At 42.3% G+C, this 20,037-nt stretch overlaps 1 protein-coding gene across 1 annotated transcript in view; it reads left to right on the top strand.

Annotated features, from left to right (window-relative positions):
• The first annotated feature begins 8,788 nt into the window (after window positions 1-8,788).
• Window positions 8,789-20,037, top strand: part of LOC128732899 (uncharacterized) — a 542,040-nt gene continuing 530,791 nt past the window's right edge. The window contains exons 1-2 of the mRNA XM_053826336.1: window positions 8,789-9,117; window positions 9,178-9,836. Coding sequence (XP_053682311.1) covers window positions 9,012-9,117; window positions 9,178-9,836 — 765 coding nt within the window. The 5' untranslated portion in view covers window positions 8,789-9,011. The remainder of the gene's footprint in view (window positions 9,118-9,177; window positions 9,837-20,037) is intronic.

A 20,037-nucleotide genomic window follows, 5' to 3' on the forward strand; every position in this document is an offset into this window, starting at 1 on the left:
AACCCTGAAAATGCAAGTTACTCCGCAACAGAGGGTGCTAGTGTGCAAGCAAAATGTGCAGGACGATGGTTTTTAAAGGATTTTCTTCTAAGTGTCATGTCAGTTCGTCAGTGATTTCATTGTCAATCACTTAATTCTAATTAAACTAAATACAATAATTACAGTCACATTATATAATACCACAATTAACAATTTTTTGATAGAATTTGTTTGAGGTCTCACCAAATTCATATAAATGTTCCACCGAAGAAAACGTACGGATGCAAGCAGTGATTGGTAGAGGTTCATTGAATCCAAATGCTGTACGATGCGATTCAGGCTGCAGTAAACCAACGGAACGAAGAGAACGCTAAACGCTCGTTCTAAAGTATGTAGACCAATAAGGCGACATCGTACAGGATACGAAGGAAGATTCATAGTATCACGCCACGGGAGATCACGTAGTGCTATGCGAATAAATCCCTTCTGAACTCGTTCAATTCTCAATGTCCAGGCAACTTGATAAGGAGTCCAGATCAGACACGCGTTTTCCAATATTGGTCTAACCAGGGAACAATACAGGGCCTTTAAACAGTACGGATCCTTAAAGTCCCGTGCAATCTTTGTTATGAAACCGAGCTGCCGGTTTGCTTTTGAAATTACATTCGAACGATTCTGATTAAAACAGCTTGGTATCGAGAACAACACCCAGGTCGTTAACATGTTCAACTCTCTTAAGTACTTGGCCATCAATGTTATATTCGAACATTATAGGGCTGACAGTTCGATGGAAGGTCATAATCTGACATTTAGCCGTGCTGACGATAAGCCAGTTCTTGCGACACCAATTGACGAAAGTGTCTAGCAGCTTTTGCAAATTTCGGCAATCTTCAATGGATCGAACAGCGAGATATAGTTTCAAATCGTCCCCGTATATCAACTTACATCTATCACCCAACAGTAAAGCAACGTCATTAAAATATAACGAGAAAAGCAATGAGCCCATATTGCTGCCTTGTGGTACCCCCGATCTATTTGTAAATGGGAAGGAGAGACATAAATTGAGCTGCATGCGTAGCGTTCGCTTAAAGCGATCACTTAAATAAGAATATAACCACTCAACAAAGTGTTGCAATGCGCCAAGTCTGGAAAATTTACGTAAAAGTATTCGATGATCTATCCAGCTTTTTACGCGCTATAACGGCGGACGCTATAAATTGTGTTCGTAATATGCAAACAATCTTTTTGACAACTCTGCATACATCAAAACTGGGCACTCTTCTCCTGTACAGCAGTGTTGCTCCTTCTTTCGTTTACGCAAAAGAAGGAGAGCAATAATTTTGTTTACATTTCGCACATTTCTGCTTTCCTTCTTTGGCGTAAACGAAAGAAAGAGCACGGCAGTGTTGCAAGAGAAGAGTGCCAGATTTGATGTATGCAGAGTTGTCAAAAAGATTGTACGCATCCCAAGCAGCACCATTTGTTGTATGAAGGGTTACGCAACTATAATCGAAACATTCAAGTATGGTAAAAGTTCGCATCAGTTACCTTTATCGAACTGTTATGTGATTGAAAAAGCGCAAGAGGTGGAGCCTATATGCAACCAATTGTTACACATATGTTTTATGAAACATCAATGCGCATTATCTATCCATTCGCGACTACGATATTAAAAGAGATTTTAAGCCTGTTCGCACTCCCACGAAATCCTATGCCGCGTTGTCAAACCTTGCGTGAAAACAAAAACAAAAATACTTCCTTCTCTTTTTTTCTCGCACAAAAACCAATGCGCGTTATCTACATACAAGCAAGTATTCGCGACTACGATACTAAAAGAGATTTTAAGCCTGTTCGCACTCACACGAAATCCTATGTCGCGTTATCAAAACTTGCGTGAAAACAAAAACAAAAATACTTTCTTCTCTTTTTTCCTCGGACAAAAACCAAACAATTATAAGCAACTTTGTAATCGCGAATTATGTTTAGCAGGAAGCAAATTTCCTCTGTGGTCTCCAAGACGAAAATTATTTACATTAATATCCTTAATGCGAAACAAAACTTTAGTTTTTTGGGCCTATTATGAGCTAATCTTCATGCCATTCAAAATTTATCGTGCAAAATATAATTTTGCTTTGTATTATTTGATACACTTCGTGAAAGTTATTAATTTGTTAATTTTCAAGTTTAAAGAATTAAACCAGCCAGATTAAGAATTCGTTTACGATGCAAAAAAGCGGTTTAAAATCGAACTAGATACTGTAATCAAATAATATTTTAGTAAATGCCATGGATTCCGGATGAATGTTCGTGTAATTATTGTTAAAATAAAAACATTTCTTCGTTGAAAAATATTTTTTCATAAAAATATGGCGGAATATGATGTTACACTGATTGTATTTGTTTGGTTACATTTTATTTGAAAACTAGCTGACCCGACAAACTTCGTATTGCCACAAATTAACCTGTGTTGTACATAAATCATGAATCTCGGATGATCTTTGTCACTTCTCGAGTTTTGCAAGCCCCCCAGTGGGCGGCGCTTCCGACGGCGGGTCACCGGCAACACTCGCGACCGGCTCGTCCTGAATGATCTAGTGTTACTATAGATAGTTTTTGTGGTCTTGTTATTGATTAATGTTTTATGGAAGAGTCTCGAATTTCTCGAGTTGGATTAGTTTTTGAGTTTCGCAAAAAATTCTGTTTTATTTGTATGAGAGTCCATATCCCCCTACCACAGGGGTGAGAGGTCTCTAACTATCATAAAATAAATTCAAGACTCAAAAATCTCCTACATGCCAAATTTGGTTCCATTTGCTTGATTAGTACTCAAATTATAAGGAAATTTGTATTTCGTTTGTATAGGACCCCCCTCCTAAAGTGGGGAGGGGTCCCAATTCATCATTGAAAAAAAAATTGTCTCTAAAAACACACACATGCCAAATTTGGTTCAATTCGCTTGATTAGTTCTCGAGTTATGAGGAAATTTGTATTTCATTTGTACAGGAGCCCCTCCTCTTAAAGTGGGGAGGGGTCCTAATTCACCATAGAAAATTTTCTTGCTCTCGAAAACCTTCACATGCCAAATTTGGTTGCATTTGCTTGATTAGTTCTCGAGTTATGAGGAAATTTGTATGGAAGTCCCCCCTCTTAAAGGGGAGAGGAGTTATAATTCCTCTTATAAAGAGGGGAGGGGTCTCAATTCACCATAGAATAAATTCTTGTCACCAAAAAAAACACCCACATGCCAAATGTTGTTCTATTTGCTTGATTAGTTCTCGAGTTAGGAGGAAATTTGTATTTCATTTGTACAGGAGCCCCCCCTCTTAGAGTGGGGAGGGGTCCTAATTCACCATAGAAAATTTTCTTGCCCTCGAAAACCTTCACATGCCAAAGTTGGTTCCATTTGCTTGATTAGTTCTCTAGTTATGAGGAAATTTGTATGGAAGCCCCCCCTCTTAAAGGGGAGAGGAGTTACAATTTCCCTTATAAAGAGGGAGGGGTCTCAATTTACCATAGAATAAATTCTTGTCACCGAAAACACCCACATGCCAAATTTGGTTCTATTTGCTTGATTAGTTCTCGAGTTATGAGGAAATTTGTATTTCATTTGTATAGGAGCCCCCCCTCCTAAAGTGGGGAGAGGTTCTTATTCATCATAGAAAACATTCTTGCCTCCAAAAACACCTACATGCCAAATTTGGTTCCATTTGCTGGATTAGCTCTCGAGTTATAAGAAAATTTGTATTTCGTTTGTATAGGAGCCCCCCCCCCCCCCTCTTAAAGTGGGGAGGGGTCCCAATTCATCATAGAAAAAAATTTTGTCTTCAAAAACACACACATGCCAAATTTGGTTCCATTTGCTTGATTAGTTCTCGAGTTATGAGGAAATTGGTATTTCATTTGTACAGGAGCCCCCCCTCTTAAAGTGAGGAGAGGTCGTAATTCAACATAGAAAATTTTCTTGCCCTCGAAAACCTTCACATGCCAAATTTGGTTCCATTTGCTTGATTAGTTCTCGAGTTATGAGGAAATTTGTATGGAAACCCCCCCTCTTAAAGGGGAGAGGAGTTATAATTCCCCTTATAAAGAGGGGAGGGGTCTCAAATTACCCTAGAATAAATTCTTGTCACCGAAAACACCCACATGCCAAATTTGGTTCTATTTGCTTGATTAGTTCTCGAGTTATGCAGAAATTTGTGTTTCATTTGTATGGGAGCCCCCCCTCTTAGAGTGGGGAGGGGTCTCTAACCATCACTAAAACCTTTCCTGGCCCCAAAAACCTCTACATGCAAATTTTCAAGCCGATTGGTTCAGTAGTTTTTGATTCTATAAAGAACACAGGACAGACAGACAGACAGACAGAAATCCTTCTTTATAGGTATAGATATGCCGTAATCAACATGATGCAACATCATGCGACATTATTGTTTAGCAATGACATTATAATAACACGATGTTGCGATGAAGTTTCATGTTACTAGATATAGACTAATATATTTGTGACAGCCAGTATAAGTATTGGATAACCTGAATCTAACGTATTAATAACAAGAAGTTGCTTATTTGTTGCGTGTTTCAATACTATAACCGGTGAAGTTTTTTGTAATTTAAACAAGACCAAATAGCAACATGGAAGATGTTGCAAGTGCTGCTTGGGATATTACGAACACAATTTATAGCGGCCACCATTATAGCGCGTAAAAAGCTGGATACGGTCAAACGCGACCTTTAAATCTGTGTAAATTACGTCAACTTGAGCCTTCTGCTCTAGATGCGTGATGCAAGTCGATGTGAAATCCAAAAGATTCGTACAAACAGAACGACCTGGCATAAATCCGTGCCGATCGAAGGAAATACAGCTTTTTGTACGAGCAGTGCTCACAATTATTTCAAACAGCTTATACGACGCGGAGAGGCTAGTTATGCCTTGTGAACCTTTTATTAAAAAATAGCAATATACACGCCGCACAAAGACGCAACAACGCCTCCAGTATACATTCTGTACGTTCATACGAAAAGGTAAACAAATCCAGACACAAAATCCCTACCCATGCACTCAAACCCAGACCTGAACCTAGACCCAAACCGAGAACTAAGTAGGCTTTGCAGATGACTTCGATATCATAGCCTGGAACTTTGCGACGGCGGAGTCAATCTACGCCAGACTGAAAGCGGAGTCTAGGAGAATTGGGCTAAAAATAAATGCGTCGAAGATCAAATGCATGAAAGGAAGAGGCTCAAAGGAAACAAATGCGCGTCTCCCACGGACGGTAACCGTTGACGGCGACGAACTAGAAGTGGTAGAGGAGTTCGTGTATTTGGGATCGCTGGTGACCGCGGACAACAACACTAGTAAGGAGATTCAGCGGCGCATCCAAGCGGGAAATCGGGCCTTCTTTGCCCTTCGTAAAACGCTACGATCAGGAAGCGTACGCCCACGCACGAAGCTAACAATGTACAAAAGCCTTATTAGACCGGTAGTTCTTTATGGACTTGCAGCCGTGACGCTGCTCACGGAGGACATACGTGCCGTGTTCGAGCGGAAAGTGCTGCGGACGATTATTGGCAGAGTACAAACTGAAAGCGGAGTTCGGCGGAGGCGTAGGAATCACGAGCTACAGGCACTGCTTGGGGAGACTCCCATCGTACATCTAGCGAAAGTTAGCAGGCTACGGTGGGCCGGACACGTCGTAAAGATGCCGGACGACAGTGCGACGAAAATAGTCCTCTTCAACAACCCCACCTGTGGCACCAGGCACAGGGGGGCCCAATGTGCACGATGGCTCGATCAGGTCGAAAGCGATTTGCGACTTCTGAGACGACTAGGAAATTGGCGACGAGTGGCCCAAGACCGAGTTGAATGGAGACGAGTGCTCGAAACAGCACGAGCCACCCCGGTTCTATGCTGAAGAAGAAGAAGATGTCTACTATTGAACTAATGAACTAATTTTCTTTTCACTAAAATTAACTTATCAAATTACAAAGGTATCACGGAAACTAATTAAAATTGTTTATTTACGTTTGTGCCTAATTTAGAAGTCAGTTTTCAGTTATTCAATTCGAGTTTGGATTTAAATTTGGTACATATTTTTTGAAACTCGATCCATTCCGACAATTTTCCAATACAATTGCAACGTTTTGAAAAGCAAATCCAGTAAAACATTTTATTATAAAGAAATATATCTTCAAGTGAAAATTAGTTCAATCAACTGTTTTGTTCTAAATCAATTTTGAAGGTGCTCAAGTCCTTACACAAAATATATTATTAGAATCTGTATTTTTTTTTCAAAGCAAAAACAATTTTCTAAGGTAAAAACATTATTACTAAGTCGCTCAACAAACCAATGGTTGATATGATTACTAAGGTCTTTAAGAAAATGATTGAGTTCTGAGCGTATAAAACGTATCCACTTTTCGTTAAGTAACCATTTATTTTTCGTATCATAAAGTGCACCCTAAGAGCACAGATAAACAGACATAACACTCGTTTTCCATTCTTCGTACCGATTAAACTAAAGTGACCAGATTTTTTTGGATGTAAGCGGGACATATTAAATGGCTTATTTGCTCACTCGGTTCAGTTCGGATTTAGAAAATGGGCATTTCATTTCGGCGATAGCGGTGCTCCCAGTAGCCGCGGATGCTAGCTTTTGGAGCGAGATATTCATCATGCAAGAGGAGAAATGAAAATAGTTTTGTGCGTTTTTTTTGACCTGCAGAATCCATCGGCGTCGGCTCCGGAGCTGGCGGGACTAAGATATTATCCTAAAAGAGCTTTTGTTGTCAGTAATTGAGGGGTGCAAGGAAACCCCCAGTGCACTAGCCCCCTAATTTTCCTGTACTCTAATAACCGACTGCGAAGTCTGTCGATAAAGAAGGGTCAAGTTCTGAAGGACGTTTATACCCATGGCTTTTAGAAGGCCGATTTCAGCCAAACTCAGGGGTTAAATTCTTCATGCTCTGGCTCGCGGTAGGATTTGTAGCAACTTCGAGATTTATTTTGGGAATGGGTTCGTGATAAAAGGTCATTACTTGGCAAGAGATCTATTTCATTGGCATCCGTGTGAAAACCAGTGTTTTGTGATGGATAAGAATTTGGAGATACACAGAGGTAGGTGCCTCACCAGGCGGATTTTGCCCTTCATTAAGTCCCATGACAGCCTGCCGCAGTTTCAGCATGCATACATGCATTGACAATGGACTTTAGTTCATCTCGAAAGAACTGAGTGCACCAAATTGTACCCGGGTTCATCCAATATTGTAATACTGGGGAATAATGAAGCGAAAGCTGAAGATGAAGAGAACAGTCACAAGCGACATTGGTCAGATGAGGAGTTCGAGGTGCCGGCTGGCCGAGGCTGTGCACCGGCTGACGAGCGGTGTCAGCAGTAGGTTTTTTTATGCAGTCTAACATAATTTCCTATGTTTCATCCTTAGAAACTGTTTCAGTTAAAAAATTAATCAATGCGGACACTTTCCGGGACGCTTTGTAATCCGGGACAAGCCATCCACACGGCGACAGCGGGACAGTCCCGCATCATCCGGGACGTCTGGTCAGTCTAGAATAAACCGTCATTTCAAATTTAGGCTTAGTTGGAAATGTCTCCGTTTTGGTCAAAGTGGCGCTTTTTAACGAAAGAAGGGGAATTTCCCATAAAAAAATACTTGCTACTTCGAGGGATACCCATGTTGCTATTTGAATGTCGATCATAGATGGTGTGAGTGTTCAGGCTAAATGTGAGGTACGATAATTTTTCTTGATTTTTCTTTCAAGAGTTATATCTGTTTGTCTGTGCCAAGAACATATATGTTCTATACTATAGTATACTATAGTAAAATTATATTTATAAATAACGGCTTTGCGTAGTCCTACGTTAACAGGCGGTAGGGTCTCTGATACAACCTTCCACTTTTTTATCGTTCCAGTTGAATGTTGAAAGGCTCACAGAAACGCTGCCGGTTACAAAAAATTGTTGAAACAAGCACATTCAAGTGTAAAATTAATGAAGTTTTGCACTAAGTTGCCTCTCAATAAATTTAATCAATTTGGCAAATAAGCCGTTTAATATGTACCGCCTTTATCCGGTAATAATCTGGTAGCGTTAGTTAAATAAGACGTAGTCCTACGACAAAACAAGTTTATTTGACAGAATATTTTTGATAAGATTTTAATTATCACTCCACGCTTATCAAAAAATAGTTTATTAGGAGGCATCTTTAAACTACTCTTTACTTTCATACCAATTTGCCTTAATGTTTGCCAGACGAGCCGCTGAACAAAAAATAAGTTTTGCTGTTTCGCTTGCTCTAATTGAACAAGCGTAAACCGAATAAACAAAGTCGTCACATGGTTTTCAAGCTTCTTTTTGCTGGTAAATCGATGAAACTGGTAAAATCGATCTACTATATATTCAAGCCGAACGGGCTTAATAAAACAATGATTACCATCTGAAATGTATGTTCGCGAAAAGTTTTTCTTTGTTTTCCATTAAAACATTATTCGTTTTACATTCTATTTGTATTTAAATGATTTAAATACTTTAGACATAATAATTTTCATTTTCATTTCTACTAAACGTGCCCAATGACTGAAACATGGCAGCACTGGAATAATGTTGATCGATTTTCACGCAAAATGAACAAGTATGTGTTGGTATTTGCGCGTGTTTTACACAATTTTCGCTTACTCAACACACACGTCTTTCTACATAAACACGCGCTTCTTCGTTCGACATTCGCCGGTTCGTTACTTTTGTCTCGCGCTTCTGAAGCTAAAGTTTAGTGATGTTTTTCCAGTTTCCATCGCGAATTGGATCGAAATTGTTACTCATTTAACGATATCTTGTTAGTTATTACGACGCCGGGAGTGTTAATTCCGTAAAAACGCGAGTGTTGTGTTTATAAGTGCTAAGCGTGCTAAGAGCAGAGCCAATTTTTGTACCGTGAAAAACGTATCGAATCGTGTTGTGGTCCCGCTAGCGCGAGTGCGACTGTTATCGAAACGGACGTAAACAAACCGGGAAAAGTGCGCGATGTCTTTCGACAACGTCGAAAATCTAGTCCGCTCGAGCCAGAGCCTGACCTGGCGCTCTGCCCCCAAATGTCCAAAATGCCATCAACTGTACTCTTCCAGCTACGGTATGTAACTTGCTGTGAATCAACTCGCAAAACAAAAACTTAATTTGACTCTTGTTTCAGTGAAACAAGGTCCATCTCGCCGGGCCTTCATACTAAAATGTGACCATTTGATGTGCGAGCGGTGCATCACCGATCAAATGTACGGCCACTCGCGGGCCGTAGTTTGTCGGGTGTGTAACGTCCGTACCATTCTAGAGCCGAAGCGCCGTATTCGCGATCAGCTGCAGCACAGCTACCAAATGCTGGGCTTCCTTCATCAGCGACAATATGAGCTTTCGTGCTTGTCCGCTCAGTTGCCGGATGATTCATCCGCTTCCGGCGCCGATGGGCCGGCCGAAGAGGAATGCGACAAGGAGTGTTTCGAGTGTAATCTAACTCGCACTCGTCACTTTTGTCAGGAATGCGACACTCCACTGTGTCGCGATTGTTTCGAGAAGATCCATCGGGTGGGAAAGATCCTCTCCAAGCACAAGCTGTGCTCGCTGTCGGCCAAACACTGGATCCAGAAGGATATCAGTATTTGCGATGACCACAAGCTGACGATGGTGCTGTTCTGCACCACCTGTGAGAAGCGGGTTTGCAGCGGTTGCCGAAAGGTGTCCCATTCGGCGCACTTCTGCATTGATGTGATCGACGTCAATCGGGAGGCTCAGCCACGGGTTGAGAAGCTGATTCAGGACATGCAGCAGGCGTACGCAATCAACCAACAGGGAAAACAGGTTAGTTTGCGGCTTGTTTATGTTTTGCTATTCTGCCATGCTTCGCTTATACGGTGCTTTAAATGTGTTGGGTTTTGCATACATTCGGGCGGTATTGGTGAATGTCGTGCATGTCTCTGAAGGACGAATGTGGAATAGCGAAAACTGCTCGAAAAGCACTGAGCTGTGGGTACAAGTATCGAGTTGTTCACCCTTATTTGTTACCTGAAAATTTGCTTAACTAAAGGAAAATAATTTTAATGTGCTCCATTCAATTGAGTAATTATTCTTAAAACAAGCTTCACAATTACAAAATACATGCATGATTAATGATGATTCTCTTTTAAGAATCGTCGAGACACAATTTTTTTTTATTTTCATTGATAGCTCTGACATGTACGTAGGGGGACCCGGGGCATAAAGGGCACCTTAACTGTTTTCAATTAATTACCAGGAAAATAAACCAATTAAATCCATATCAATATTAAAATAATACAAATATAAAAAAAAGTTTTCGTTTCAGATGTTTTTTCGCTCGATATTAATAGGCAAAAATGCCACTGTGCTGGGGGAAATGACCAAAAGTGGATAAATGTTGAATTTTACACTTATTCAATAAATATGAGAAAAAGAGGCTATCAAGTAATATGAGAAAAAGAAGTTTTTAAGAAGTTGAATATGAATTCTTTATAAAACAGATTTCGAACAAATTTTAAATTTCAGATAATTCGATGGTAGCTTGAAGCCCTTATGGGATTCTTACCAGATTTGTTATAATTTATTACAAATATTTATCAGTTATTTATTCTTTGGTTGGTGGAAATTGTCACTGTGTATTTGCCTATTTAGCAGATAAGATTCTGACTTAAAATACAACCTTTACCAAGAAAAGAACAAAAGGAAGGCTGCAATTATGGAGTCTGGAACGCACACATTGAGTATAAAGCCAAGAGTGCTCTTTGGGTGCGTGGCAAAACATTCGGTAGAAAATGGGGATTGAGGCCAAGTATGATTCATTGGTTATACTTGGCCATTGTATGGCCAAAACTAACATGACATATTTAGCAAGACAGGGTTCATCTACCAACTTTACCGGTCCAGAACCGTTATGTGGTGTGCCCCCAAGCACACTTAAATCCGATCTTCGTGCATGAGAACGCATAACAATAAGAGAAAAATAGAAATCCTCTGCATACAACCAGACTAAAAAATACCTATCATTGCTTAATCTAAAAAAAAACAACTAAGTATAATAATAGGACTATTTACCGATCATTGTCCGAGCAAACGCCATTTCAAAATGATGGTTGGCTGGACAGTGATACTTGCCAACTCTGCAGATTCTAAAGCGAAACCGCAGAACATCTGCTCTGCGCTCTAACTCTTCAAGAACGGGGTAGCAAATCCCAATCGGGTAATAAACTTTACAAGAAGTGCAACGCGGCACTGGGAGAAGAGGTATGAATTGAAAATGACGAAGACTTCAACCAATAGTGTTTTGTCGGCAACAAATACCTAGATAAAAGAAGAAATATACCTTATTTACTTACTTTACTGGCTTGCAATCCATATTAGCGGATCCTAGCCGAATGTATTAGTGATTTCCAGGATTCTCGGTCTTGAGCGGCCAGTCTCCAGTCACCCTGTACTCCTGCTGTGCGTGCATCTTCCTCGATCGCTCACACCCAACGAGTGCGTGATCTACTTCGAAGCCGACGACCTCGTCCAGGTTCTCTGCTGAACACTATTTTCGCTGACCTTTCTTGTAGCGTTCGGGTTATATGTCCAGCCCACGTCGGCGTCTGATCAGCTGCAAAGCCTGATCAGCTGTTTTCCATCTTGCCGTCATTTTTTTCGTTCAAATACACCAAGTATACATCGATCTGCTTCTCTCATCGTCTATGACTCATAACCGTAGAGGGCCACCGGCAATGCTAATGCAAACTTCTTGACTTTAGCTGGCTACGGAGTTAGTAGAAATCCCAATTTGCAGCAGCAATACCTCTCTTCACATCTCGAATAACGTCATTGTCGCATGTTACCAGAGTTCCCGGATATGTCATGTCGACAACCTCGTACCGTTCCCCATTTCTTTCCACCTCAGACTTCCACGCTCTCTGCCAGCAATCATGTACTTCGTTTTGGCAGTGTTTCTGATTCAGTTTATCATCAGATTCTCATTCGAAAGGCACAAATGCCTCTACAATAGTTCTACGATCAACACCAACAATGTCGATGTCATCCACAAAGCCTAGGAGCATGTGCGATTTAGTGATGATGGTTCCATTCCTTTGCACGCCTGCTCTTCGATCGCCCCTTCAAGTGCTATATTGAACAGTAGGTTAGAGAGTGCATCGCCTTGTCGTCACGAATGCATCTGATATTTCACCAGCTATTCTGATGCTTGATTTTGATTTGTCTAGTGTTGTACGACACAATTTTATTAGCTCGGACGGAAAGCCATGTTCGAGCATTATTTGCCATAATCCATTTCTTTTCACTGAATCGTACGCTGCCTTAAAATCCACAAATAGCTGGTGAGTCCGCAAGTTGTGTTCCCAAAATTTGTTAAGGATTTGACGCAAAGTGAACATTTGATCCATAATCAGACAAGGGAGTCTGATAACGGTCTCAATCTGTTGAACAGAATACGGGAGAGTACCTTATAAGTGGAATTTAGAAATGTTATGCCCTGATAGTTACCACAATCGAGTCGGTGTCCCTTGTATGTCGGGGCAAGCCAGTCTGAAGGCATTTCTAATTCCATTCAGATTTTTTCGATCGTGGCATGTGGCTTTGTGCAGCTGTTCACTCTCCACTTTCAGAAGTTCGGCCCAGTCGTTCGCAGCAGCCTTTGCATTTTGAAGCTCTTTTTTTTATCACCTTTTTAACTTCAAATGGCGTGGGCAGTTCCGCAGCTTGACCATCTACCACTCTGGCCTTGAAATATACCACAATAGATAAAAAAAATGGTCGCAGTGGTCTAACCTTCGGACGAAAAACCCCGTGCTTGTGTTTGTAGGTTATCGAACAGAAAAAAGTTAGCTGCATGTTTGACTATTCGAGTCATTCACATCCAACTTAGGCTCGTTAAATGCGCAGATGCAGATATCATGGCATTGTGATGCTGTATGGCCAAAAGAGGAGTACCAATCGAAATAAGGCTTGTTCACGATAAAATCTGGACACCTCAATTTTGCAATAAAACAAATTTGCTAGAAGTTTAATCCGTGAAACAATTTTATATCATTTACGTGTGTATCGTTAATAATTATCAAACAAATTAACATTACTTGTCTGGTCTGCATGGAAAGTTGGCGAACTTTGAAGTTTACCCTTGCCATGAGGGTCAGTGCAGACTTGTTGGCAACCAATTTAGCTGCGTTAGTCCAAGATTTTCGAAATTTATCTATAGTTGTTGCTTGTTGTTTGTGCTGGGATAGCTCTCTCTTCACCAAAGCCCAATACCGCTCGATGGGGCGTAACTCTAGACAGTTTAGTGGATTCGTCTGCTTGGGTACAATATGGACTCCATTAGCATCAAACCATTCCAAAACATCTTTGGCGTAGTGACAGGATGCCAAATCTGACCAAAACAGCGAGTGTACATCATGGCTGTGTAGGAACGGTAACAATCGTTTCTGCACGCATTCTTCACGGTATATTTCCTTGTTAACCGTTCCCGTAGTGATGTAACTATTGCTTGCTCGACCACAGCTGCATATGGCCTGCCATACTAAATATTTTTTGGAGAACTTGGCTTTCTTCTTTGTCCTCAAATGCTCTGCAACGCCATTTTGTTTCATGGCAGTGTAAAAACACATACCAGGAAGCTGTTTAAAGTCTTCTAGGACATACGTTTTTTCGTCCATTATAACGTATGGAAACTTCGTTAAATATTCGCGATGAAGCTTACGAGCGCCTGTTTTGGCCGTCGTATTTTGCTTATCATTACGGTTTGGCACAGTCCTCACCTTGAAAGAGTTCATGCCTTGTCGTTGCTTAGAAGTGTGCACGAATGTTGGCGACATTTTTATTTTACGAGGAATGGTACGTACAGAAAGATCTGGTCTCCTCCGTAATATTTGTTTTACCTTCGCATCCTTGTGGTGGTTCCTCAGATCCGTTTTTGTTCCACTTCCCTTCTTCCTAGCTGTTGTCAAGCGAGTATCGAACGATTTTAAAACACTGTGCTTGGAGGAAATCCAAGCTTTTTGGCAAGTTTTCTTAACGAGAGTTCCGGATTTTCATTGCGACCGCACACAATTGCTTTTCGCACCTGCTCTTCTTTCGACGCCATTTTACGCTGAGCGCTTGTAATATAAACAAGTGCCATATTTTCAGAAAGAACAGACATACGTCTACCACTCTGCAAAATATTTTACTCATTGTTAATGTATTTCCAAAGCTGTGTGTGTTTAGGGGTGTCCAAATTTTGTCGTGAACAAGCCTTATTAAGTGATAACGATATTAAATGCCAAGAGCTTGTTTTATCATTTTTGCACTGTCTCAGTCTATTTGGAGTTGAAGACTAATGGCGTGCATCGCCACGGAATAATGACCAGATTTAATGGCTGTTATAAGTGAGATTAACGAAAAAAATACTTGACGAAATGCTGCTCCGGTTGCTTCTACATTAGTTTTTAGTTTTTGTTCTGATGTCGGCCACTAGTGAAAATTTATGTTTAATTTGTTTTCGGAGGAGAGATCATTTCAGCATCAAAAACCAGATTTTTTTTTTAATATTTGTGCCACATTTCCTCACGTTTAATTTACCGATGGCTAAAAATTTGGTTCATAGAACTGGTGCTAGAATCAATAGCCCTGAAACACAAATAGCAGTGGCTTCAGTTCGGCGTATCGTTAACGTGCACCTGTCTTAAAGCCCAGACACGATGCATACGGATTTTGCTACGTTGCGGAAATTTGACAGAAAACCCATGGAAAAACTGTCAAATTGCCGCAACGTAGTAAAATCCGTATGCATTGTGTTTGGGCCTTTAGCCGCTTTTTTCTCCCGTTGCTGAACACGTACGATACGCAAGTGTATCTCAGCGATAGCAAGATGATGGTCGGATGCAATATCCATGGCTTGTTGCATAAATCGAGGAGGCTCCTATTCCACTTTCGGTGGCTGCAGATGTGGTCAACTTGGTTTTCTATTCGGCCGTCGCGGGAAAGTATGCAGAGTTAGCAAGCAAGAAACGATTACACTCAAGTCGCTTTTTACGCGAAGGATACGTCCCGCGTAAATTACGAAAATCGCGTAAAAAACCGCGTAAATTCCGAAAATCACGTAAAAAAACCGCGTAAATTCCGAAAATCGCGTAAAAAAGCCGCATAAATTTCGAAAACCGCATAAATTCCGAAATTCGCGTAAAAAAAAACGCGTAAATTCCGAAAATCGCCTTAAAAAACCGCAAAAATTTCGAAATTCGCGTAAAAAAAACGCGTAAATTCCGCGGTTTTTTACGCGATTTTCGGAATTTACGCGGGACGTATCCTTCGCGTAAAAAGCGACTTCAGTGTATTTGAATTGGCATGTTAAGCCAACGGGGGGTGTTGAACTAACTAGCTGTCCAATTGGTTGCTATCACTTTCTGGTCATAGAAAGCGATTAACTTGGCTCTGCAGCTTTCTGCTTTGATCAAAATGGCGTTTCCAGCCTTATTGGTTTACCTATGCCAACACTACACCCTATGAAGATGCATTGGCTTTCGGACAATAACATGTAGACTTCCCGAATTGCAGTAGTTTTTCTTAACGTAGACACCAACATGAAAGTATGCCTCACCGCAGGAATTGATTTATCGAGCAAAATTCTTCGTTGGTTTCAAGCCGCTCTAAGTTATAAATCGGAAAATGGTAACTAATTTTGAATTATTTTGTTCGAAAGTACAAAAATGTAATAAGATTCCAATTTTAAAGTGGAGCTATATGAAAGATACCATTCATTTTACTGTTATTATGATTGAAATCAATAAAATAATAGACTGGTTTGATACGAATATACTCATCTGTATTTTAAATTTACACTTTTTCTATTATTACGTAGCTTTTTTTATCAATATGGCTATCATACGATTTCATTTGCTCTTCCTCGCCTATAACAGTCTAAGTCGCATACAAAATGGTTTCTGTTTTTTTTTTGTATCTTCTATTGGTCAGTCGCTTCATTCAGATTGACTACATTGCAGTTGGTTGGTATGCATAAAACACACTCTCTCTCTCGCAAACATGAAATCTGTAATCCGTTCAAAACCCTTTCACACACTCACTTTTTAATAATAATAATATTCGTAATAACGTACGGGTAACTGTTTCGATATCTGTTTTTTCATCTGCTCGATTTGCTCGATTTGACACGACGCCTCCCGCCGGTATCGAATGGTTCACCACATTTTTCTCTGCAATGGCGAATGCAACAGGTGGCAGTTCTACGAACACATGATAATAATTTAACGTCAATTTAGAGCATAGTGTTGTCGTCAAGTACAATACCTTACTAAACGGCTTCTAAATGAATTTAAATTATAAAAATAATGGTGTGCTGTGTAAATTACAGTACTTAATACAAGATTGGGCGCCATGTGGCGCCAGAACCTCGCGGCATCACAAGTAATCTCTTATAAACCACTTGGTTCATGGTTCAGACGTAATAAATTGATTTTTACCTAGCATATATAACCTAAAAGGTACAGTCTCTGGACACAGGATGCAGATTTTCGGCTGGGAGAATCTGCCAGAAACTGGGGCTTGCAGCTTTGCTTAATCTAACGAATAATTAATTAGTAAACCTACTGAATGAAAGCGCTATTCACAGAAATTCGAGGCACGAAAAACCCCCGATCGTTATTTCTCCTCGTAGTCGCGACTCGGTGTCAGGTGGCCACTGGTGCCATCGTTTTTCACCTCAATTCCTACCTCCCGCAGTACCTGCGTCGGCCCGGAACCGTGCGGTCGCATCGAACCCGGCCCCGATAGTCCGGCATAGTGTGACATAGCAGCGGCATCCAGCGGTACGGGACTCAGTGACGTCACCATCGGTTCCACCCCGCCTCGGTCATCATCTTCGGCACCGGTCGAACTTGCCGGCGCACTGGGAGCGGTCACCACGATCGGCAAACCGCCACGACTGCTGTCCTCGTTCGCCTCCATGGACGAAGAATCGTCCCCGGACGGACCTCCGGTCCGCTCGAAATCGGAATTGATGTCCTCCAGGGTAATAGGTGTCGAAGAGGAAATCGGGATAGCCGTTCCGACGGATGATTCCAGCGAGTTCTCCGTCACGTACTGTATCGGATGTGGCTGGTTCTGGTTGTACCGGTTGTCGTTGTCCTCCAGCTTGTTCCCGTTCAGTTCGTCGTTTTCGTTCTCCGGTTGGGGTTTGATGACCTGTTTACCCTTGGCACGCTGCTTCTTCATTTTGTCCTCCATCTCTTGGAACTTTATGGCGAGATACCTGAAAATTAAGGGTACATGAGTTTTTTTCCTGCATTGGAACTAGAAAACAAATCACTAACTTATCGACCAATGGTCCACTGTAATCCTCGGGGAACTTCGGCGTGAAGGGTAGAATGTACTTGTACAGACGCTCGTTCAGTACGTACAGCTGGGCGGTCGTTGAACACTTGACGTTGAACCACCAGTCGCAGGTTAGGGCAACCTGTGAACAAATCAAACGACAGTAATAACAAAGTTAAACCAAACCCCCCCAAAACAACTACCTGACTGAAGATGGTTCCATTCGGACAGAGGAAGCTAGCTTTGCCGCCGTTCAGATCGCAGTAGTGCCACACCTGACAGTTGGTTTCCGGATCGCCGAAGAAGCCCTTGTAGCGTTGCTCCTTGCAGCTGAAGCTGGTTGCCGGAATCTCCGACAAGTTCGGATAGTCGATACCCGGTCGACCGGAGTTCGGTCCCGGTGGGGTGGTACCCAAGCCGCCCGCTGAATGGTGCTGGTGGTGCGGCGGCATTACGTGATCGTCGTCGGTATCATCGTCGGCATGGTTCGCAATCGGTTTCACGGGACGTCCCCCGGACGTTACGACCGCCGGCCTAGGCCGGTAGTCGTAATCCTGGTCCTTATCTTCCTGGTCGTAGTCCTGCGGTGGAGGTTTGTGAATCTGCTGCGTTTCCTTGAGGTTGTTTAGGATTTTGACCAACGTTCGGATGGAGTTGTCGATGTTTTCCGGGGTCAGCGTCTTCGGCAGATGGTTGCTGTCCTGGAGTTTCTTGAGCAGATCGGCCAACGAGGTGGAACCGGATGCGGTGGCCGTTTCGACTATGCTGGTCGGTGTCACCGGTCGTGGTTTGTGATGCTGGTAGACTGGACGGGGCTTTGGGGTGCTCACCGAATGGACAGGGATTGGCGATGAGAGCGAGGGTTTGCTGGGTTTGGTTGGGTACGCGGCGGGGATGTGATTCGCTGGGGTTGAGTAGTAGACCTGCTTGACGTGGGGTTTGTACTCGGAGTAATGGTCATAGTAACTGGGGCCTGGGGACCGGATATCAGCTGGATTGATATTTTCGGTTAGGTGTTGGCGGAAAGTGGGTACTTTCGTGGAACCACGATGCTTATGAGTTGGTTTTTGACGGACGGAAAACTTAGGACGCACAGTCGTTGGATATGGTGGCGGTGGAGAATCGGCGGGAATGTAACGGTTTGGTTGGGGATCTTTTACGACCGACGCCGGATGTGGACGTGGGGTAGAATATTCTACTAGAACTGGAACAGGCCGGGGACTTGAGTAGTCGACACCTGCCGCAATAGGAACAGGGATGGGTTTGGCAGCGGGCAACTGCTCTTCCGTGTCGCTTGGGTATGTTGGAATAGGCCTCGGGGAAGGTTTGTACACTGGGCCGTCGTTGTAATAGTTGGGCTTGTGAATTGGGATAGGTTTCGGTGTTGGTTTGTAGAACTCAGGTCCCTCTAAGTAACTTGATTTGAGTAGGTTCAGCTGAGACTTCGGAATGGATTTGTAGATTTCTGGATCATCTAGATAGCTGGGCTTTGAAATTGAAACAGGTTTTGAGACGGGTTTATAGACCTCCTGCTCGTTAAGGAAGCTCGGTTTAACAATATGAACGGCTTTAAGTGGTTTGTAATAGTCCGAGTCATCCAGATAACTGGGTTTTTCCTTGTAAACTACATGAGTTCCGGTGTCGGGTGATGGTCGGGTTGGTTTCTCCTGGTAATAGAGTTGGTTAGGCTCGGAGGAAGGTTTCAGTATGACGTAAGTTGTTTGCGGTTTGGGCTGAGTGTAGACAGGCGAAGGCGAGGGTCTGGAAGGTGCTTGTGAATCTTCGTCTACTTCTTCGCTGCTGTCGAGTGGCTGATGGCTCCCAGCGGAAGTCGAACCTCCTCCGTTGTGGATTGGCGTGAAGTGACCGGGCAGTTTGTTGGTTGGCAAAAAAGGATTTACCTGATACTTTTGGTAAGTCGTTGTGGGTTGATACTGAAATGACAAAAATGTTTTAGTCTTAAAAATAAGTAAGAGAAAATATCTTTACAGGCACTCTTGGTTCTGCGTTGGCCGAAGTTGGTGTAGCAACGATTAAATTTAGTTCGATTCCAGAGGAGCTTCCCCCATTGCTAGATTGGATTGTCGCCGGCGGCTTGCCGCCTGAAGGTGACTGAATTTCAATGGCATAAAGTTTCGAGGATGGGTTTTGATAATGCGGTTGTTGTTGCTGCTGCTGCTGTTGTTGCTGGTGATGCTGCTGCAGCTGTGTTTTAGCACTGTACAAAAGGGCTAAATTTGGGTCACGGCTATTGCCTGAATTTGACGGATACAATTGTGTCTGTTGATGTTGTTGAGGACGAGAATGGGTGTACTCGTACTTCCCAGGGTAATTGTTTATTAGAATTGTCTTCGATGGTCCTTGAGAAGGTGAGCCTGATTGCGATGACGGTGATTGATAACGTGTCGATTGGTGGTTCTGCGGCTGATAGGATTGATACACGAGCGGTGGGTCGCCACCCAGGCCGGTTCCGCTCTGCTGCGGTTGGCGCTGATGCTGCTGAAGGGACAAGATTTGTAACTTGCTGCTGTGATGGTGGTGCTGTGGCGGCTCCTGTGGCCGTTGGGGACGCTGAAAATATTAAAAATGGATAAACTATAACTGGCAGTAAATAATTTTCACCACGAATAAATGCTCCCAGAATGTCTAACACAATTTGAGGAGCAAATGAGAATAGCCTTTTCTCTTCGACGTTCAT

This window comes from Sabethes cyaneus, chromosome 1 (genome assembly GCF_943734655.1).
Source record: "Sabethes cyaneus chromosome 1, idSabCyanKW18_F2, whole genome shotgun sequence".
Taxonomy (NCBI): Eukaryota; Metazoa; Arthropoda; class Insecta; order Diptera; family Culicidae; genus Sabethes; species Sabethes cyaneus.